The sequence below is a fragment of the Pelecanus crispus genome, chromosome 1, assembly GCF_030463565.1.
Source record: "Pelecanus crispus isolate bPelCri1 chromosome 1, bPelCri1.pri, whole genome shotgun sequence".
NCBI classification, from domain to species: domain Eukaryota; kingdom Metazoa; phylum Chordata; class Aves; order Pelecaniformes; family Pelecanidae; genus Pelecanus; species Pelecanus crispus.
In genome coordinates, this window is record NC_134643.1 from 39,909,023 (window position 1) to 39,915,730 (window position 6,708).

Here is a 6,708-nt window from a genome sequence, read left to right on the forward strand (position 1 = left end):
ACTCAGGTCTCATTGTTTCAGTGACTTAAAATAAATAAGCTGGTTTCCCTCAAGTAACTCTAAAGCAATGTTTTACCATCCATGTTCTGCACTGCCCCAGGAGCCTAAGGGCCACTTGTAGAAGAGCCACAAAGGGTCATTTAAAAAAGTAATCCTATTGCTAACAAATGTAAATTGGCTGTTGTACCACTGCTTTAGGAAAAAAAGATGTAACATTTCTGTGGTGCGTATCATGGATAACAAAAATGTTTCACCAAAACGGGCACACACCCGCCTGGCTAGAAGAAACTCATTCCAGTCCTGCGGGGAACCCCACAGCCTCAGGTGCCTCACTGACAGACCCTGCGACTGGTTATCACGCTAGTGCACATGTAACACCACCAATTTAATTATCTGTGAATTTATATGAACAACATAATGCAGCTAAAGCCACTATTCAAACAGCCTAAGCATCTACAAACACAAGCTCCATCCCAAGGCTTACGTGCTTTAACTAATACAAAACAGGAAAGGAGTAAAATAAGATTTTAATACATGCATATTTCTTACAGGCTTGGAAGACCTAAATAATTTCATGGGATGCTTCAGAGCTGCTAACATTCTCCTTTTTATAACCCATTCCTACTGGCTTGCTATGTATAAAACGAGAATAATATGTAATTCTTCTCTACCTCCTGGGTTCTTCTAGAAAGGATACATTCACTAATGACCATGACAAACAAGATGGTAGATTAACAGGGTCACCTCCAAAACACACGCACAGTTCATCAGAAGTCAAGCGACCCTTTACAAGAGGATGGTTGTCATGAAATACAAAACTGCATTTAATGCAATGGCCAACTGTTTAAAAAAACCCAGAATCTAACACACATGAAGATGAAAAAGCAACAGAAACAGCATGAGGGTACAACACCTTGATCTAAGGAGTGCCTGAAACCACAACAGTCATGTGCTACCACTTTTGTTTCATTCACAAATCTCTGAATGGGAAAGTCGATACTGTCTGTCCCAGCAGTAAAGCTCAAATACAAGTGTTCTATTTACCACCATGCCTGGCTTGCAAACTGACAACTGGATGGTGACCCTGCGATGACAGAATCTCTCTGGACATGGGCACTGCACCCTGTTCCTGCTGAACTCCTGGTGTTGGGGTTATCCAGACCTCAGGAAAAAAGTGACTTATGGAAAACAGACAGAAATACTGAAGAACTATAATACATTAATGAAAATCTCCAGGGTCCAACAATGATGAAACAGTCATTAAGGAGAAGGAAATAAGAAGCTTTACTAAATTTTAGTTATTTAAAAAAAAAAAAATTATTTTTATTGTGTTTTCAAGGCCTGCCATATTCTCTGCTTAGGCTACCAAGCCTTTTTTCTCGTAGCTTGCAACAAACGTATTACCTTTAGTTTCAATGAAAACTGAGATTTTACTGTCCTGATGTGACAAGATCTGGGATGGGAGGAGAAACACACACACCCCCCCTGCACACCCACACATCCAATTAAACTGCAGACTAGCAACACGCACTCTGTAAAATGAAAAGCGGTTGTCCTGCATTCCTCACCCTTAAGATCAATTAACATCTCTGCAACCTGAGCTAGAGATATTCAATGCCCTTGTCATCACATTACTCATAAGACCACTAACTCTTTTACAACCCCAATCCGATCTATGAGACTGCTGCAAACAAGAACTCTTCATACCAATTTATGAAATGGAGAAAATCTTGACAAGAACAATGCTGCTACTGACCATAGCATTAAGAAGCCACAGGCATATCACTTCCCTCACTGTTTTGTCTTAGTGCTATTTCAATAGCAAGTCTCTTCTATCAATATTTAATAGAGCTTTAAAGTCACCCAGGTTATGAAATGCAAAGACATTTGTTAGTAAGATTTTGGCAGCTGAGGGAGTTTCTGCACAATAACATTGAGTCATCTTGGAGAATAACGCCCAAGCAGAGTTTTTCTGCTGACATCCCAAATAGTGCATCATATATCCAATATTCATTTTAACTGATTATTCCCAGATTTCAGTCAACAAAGAGGACATCTTCAACTTGGAGTTATAGAAAACTTTCAGGTTTTCCTTTTTGCCTTATTTGCTAGGCTAGGAGTCAAATACCTTACCTTCACATTCCAAAGATGACACAGGGAGAGAGATGGGACAATTAATGGAAAGACAGGAAAGATCATCACATGCATTTTGGAGGCAAATTCAAAGAGCCTGATTGTCCTAAAACTAAGGAACCAGACGATTCTCACACAAGAACTGTGGAAGAATTAATACAGGGCATCACAGAGTAAAATGATACATGACTTTACAGCAGATACACTATGGCAGACTACTTTGTCTAAAATACCAATGCTCTTGTCAAACAACATATACTAGGCCTTGACAAAGGATAGAAGAAAATTCTTCATGGGACTCCGAGTGACTAAATGGAACATTTTAAGGTCAGGACTAAAAAAATGGGACCTTTTGGGTTAGTGGGAGTTTACTAGTAGAAGTCTTTAAAAATTGTTTTTTTGGGTCGTTCTTTAATACTTTCATTGAATCAACACAGAAAATAAAACCTTTATGCCAACAGACTATGCTGCTGACATCACATTGGGAGGAACAACATAAGAATTACCACCAATGCAAACAGAGTCTCTTTCAGGAAGAGATGGATAACAGAAACCAGAAGTAGCATAAATAAGACAAAATTTAACAGTGAATATTCACAGCAATGCCCTCTGGACCTGCATGGGCAGATCATGACAACCACATTTCATACAACCTGCAAGGTTCCAAAATCAGTTGGAACAAACCCAAACCCCTCCAAGTGCTTTGCAAAATAGAAAACTGAGCGCTGAAATCAGATTGGGGTGGGGGAAGGAGGGGGTTGGTGTTTGTTTTTGCCAGAGGTGACCAAATCAGGCTGGGTCCCAGAAACACCTTCCTGCTCAAGACTAGGCTGAAACTCAAAGCTCTTGGCAAAACACCCTCATTTCAGCAAAAGCACGTATGTCATTTTTGGAGCATTCCAGGCAGCTCTGCTACACAGCATTCCTGACATTCTCTATCAGTCTTGGTAATAATATAACACGGGCCTTTTTCACGCAAAGCCTCACTAAAAGGAACAGGTTCAGTGGTAGTGCTGTAACACTGTGCAAGATAAATATAACGCTTTTTAAAGCGTTTTATGCAGTAAGCACCAACTTGTCTGAGTAGGTTGGCTGGCAATTTCATCACCCATTATGTTCACACTGCAAAGTTTCACCAAAGTGAGTATGACGCCTGCATTACTAATGTCAACACGTGTTTGCGTACCAAAACTATCATTTTAGTTATTCTAGCGTTATGTAGCACAGAAAGAGATGCTCCAGAAAGATAAGAGAGCTGATGTTGCATGTCAAGGAAGGATATCCATTCAACTGAACCCAAATGGATGAAATGTTCAAGCAAAAAGATGTCTGACTCAAAAGCTGGGGTCTCTTTTTTACTCAGGGAGCTTTAGGCACTATTGCACCCTCCTTTCATCCAGCTGTGTCCCAGTATCACAGCTCATGTGGTCTTCCATGACAAAGCTTCAGAGGACTAAAGAAAGTATACCTAACAGCAGGAGCTACAATATCCCAATATCCAGGCACAGCTGGGCTGAGGACAAACTAAAGTCACCTTTTTCCTGTGATTCCCAGAGGCCTATTCTATTTTTAACTTTGTTTTCTTTCTGTTTGATCCTTTAGTTGTTCTAATGTAGTTTCTTCATTTTTCCATTAATTCTGCCTCCATACAACACTCTAAGCAATACTACGAACGGGGGGAAGAGCGAGTAACAAGCTCATACAGTGATTGGCTCAGACAATCTTCAAATGCACTGACTAATTAGATATATAACTCATAAACAACAGCGGAGAAGGGACGGATAACAATGCAGGGAGAGGGTACTAGATCTAAAAAAAGCTCCAACTCTGTTCAGCTGAGTGAACAACAGGTCTTTGATTTCATTAGCTCTGATACTCTGAAAATCATACCAATAAACACGATCTTATTCTCAAGCACGCATTCTTCTAAGCATACGAATGCAGATACTCTAAATTTGCACTGTTAACAGCGTAACACCAGGCCATAATTAAATTAAATGAAACATTTCATTGTCCCCATTACATGAAATTAAATTTCAAGAAAGCATTTATAGTAGCACCACCAGCATCTTTTCACATTTCACATTGCTTTAAGTAGCTACCACACCTATCCAACCAAAATGTGACACATATAGCACATGGAAAGACCAGACAAAAGAAGCACTTGAGGAACAATTGTGTTTGACGTGCTGTATCTATAAAGACTCCATGGCTCAAATCTCCCATGACATCTTTGGTTTAAGTAACTGCAGCTAGTTACAAACTCCTTGCACATGCGACTCCATAGGACTGTGCACTGTTTTGACCATTCAATCTGAGTATTATGATCACTGTTGTAAACACCACTTCAAAATCTGACACACATTCATCCAGTCTGAAATACTTATGACCTCCACAGGCTGAAGTGTGCACTATCCTTTTATTTTCTAAGTAGAATAAAAGGAAAAACCTATTAGATATTTGGCTCAATCTTAGTGCCTTACATTAAGTCAAGAGTTAATAATTTATTAATCAGCATTCAAGAAATCCTTATTACATGTGACAGTTTTTGGAGGGGTTTTGCTTTCTTATTTAAAAAACCTTCAACAACAACAATCAGCTAGGGAAATATTTTGACATAATGCTTTGACACGTTCCTTTGATTTCCATCTTAAAGCGAGAAAAAGTTACGTGCTTTCACTAACATGTATCGTTTTCACATTTTTCAGTGCTAAGTAGATTTAAAATTTTTAGTTCTTGTGTAGAAGATTTTATGCTAATATGTTACCTGTTACAACTGCATTGTCCCCCAAAATAGGTCTTTTCTTATAAAAACTCAGTCTTAACAACATAGATGAACTCTGAGATTATCAGCGTAGTAGATTTTCTTTAAACTGGAAAGAGATCAAGATCGTATTAAGGAGAAACCAGTAAACAACCAAACACTCTACATTAGTTTACTTTTGGAGATAGGCAAGCATGGTGCACTGAGAGAAAACCAAGGGGAAAAACCTCTTGCCTCCTAATTTTCTGCAGGATAGCAGTACTCTGGCGCTGTAAAGTGCAATCACATTCATCACTTTGTCTTAAAACAAACGTAAGATTCTTCGAATTTATTTCAGCAAAATGGAAATGAAGCCAAATGATGCAAAAAGATACCGACAGCTACTCACACAGTACAGAACAGCAACAAAAGTCCATCAAACTTCAGCTGCTCAACAAAAGGCACAGCTTCCCTACAAAGCTCCCAAACCACTGGTCAGAGCAGCAGAAACCTTTTAAAAAGGTAATTTCTGTGTATGACTGGCTCTACTGCCAACACCTCGCCCTGACAGCACTGCACAATACCCGGGGCAGGGGCTGAGCATGGCTTCCCTGCCACCGTCCCCACAGGCGCCTCTGGGCACATCCCCTCCTCCGGGAGATGCCCAAGGCAGACCTGCAGCTCCGAAGCCCGACAGGTACAGGGGACAAACCCTAAGGAGCTGCAGGGAACAGCGCACAGTTTGCACAGGGACTTCCAAGCAGGCGGTTTATTTTGGTTTCGGGAGAGCTGCCGCTGTCACATGAGCGCAAGCAAACAAAACCCACCACTTAATTCCTCACGAGTGGTCCTGGACCTGCAGCGAGGAAGCAGCCCACTTGAGTTACTCGCTACTGAAAAGACCAGGGCACAGCGGAGGCTCAGAGGACTGACTCTTCCTCAGCAACAAACATTAATCATAAACTCCAACTTACAAGTAAGTAATTAAAAAAAAAAAAAAAAGCCTTTATAGCACTTTAAAAGCATCCACCGTGCGGCTTTCCAAAGACATTATACATTATATGTATACATTATACAAGGGCTACCGCCACCCTATTGCTTCTCAACACACAAAGTGTTAACAAAAGATTTCCAGCAGTCAGACTCAATTAATTGTACCTGAAATCCTACCCGGGTCTGCAGACAGACCCCGCTTACTTTGAGAGCGGCTGTGCCACTTCAGCTGCTTTGTATTGTTCATCAGCAGTCACAGCCAGATAAAGCCCTAACAGGAACCGACGTTTTAATACCTGTGTGAAGCTCAGGTTCTAGCAAGCAAGGAATATTGTTTGCATTTTGGGGGTCCAGGGCTTAAAAAATCTTAAAAGCATAGCATTTATCACAGTCAAAGGAAAATGAGGTTATGCAAAATACTTACTTCGAAAATGCTCTGAGGCATAATAGTAGACATCCTCATAGCCCTCGTGGTAATCCTCCTCTGGCCGGTACTTTTTGCCTTTTCTTCTTCTTGATCTTCTTATCTGCTTGACGAAGCCCAAGAAGCGCTCCATCTCCTCCCTCAGCAGCACCAGCCAGCAGCCCCCTTTGCCCTCTCCTTCACAAAGAGCTGTCCCAGCATGAATCAACTGCAAAGCACTGGAGCAAAGCTGCAGCCTCCAACCAGCCGCTCTAGTACCATTAAAAAACCCCTCCCTTATCTCAGCGGTGACTAGGAAGCATATTGTTTTCCCTTTAAAAAAAAAAAAAAAGGCAGGGGGGGTGGGGTTGGACTTTATCAAATCTACTGACTGGAATATTTCAACATGAAAATAGACAAAGGAGGAAAATATTGA

At 40.8% G+C, this 6,708-nt stretch overlaps 1 protein-coding gene across 5 annotated transcripts in view; it reads right to left on the reverse strand.

Moving 5' to 3' along the window:
- The window catches only part of GRIP1 (glutamate receptor interacting protein 1), a 235,898-nt gene extending 229,472 nt beyond the window's left edge, over window positions 1–6,426 (reverse strand). For all 5 annotated transcript variants that reach the window (XM_075705821.1, XM_075705806.1, XM_075705814.1 and 2 more), the window contains exon 1: window positions 6,294–6,426. In XM_075705821.1, coding sequence (XP_075561936.1) covers window positions 6,294–6,426 — 133 coding nt within the window. The remainder of the gene's footprint in view (window positions 1–6,293) is intronic.
- Between the last annotated feature and the right edge of the window lie 282 nt (window positions 6,427–6,708).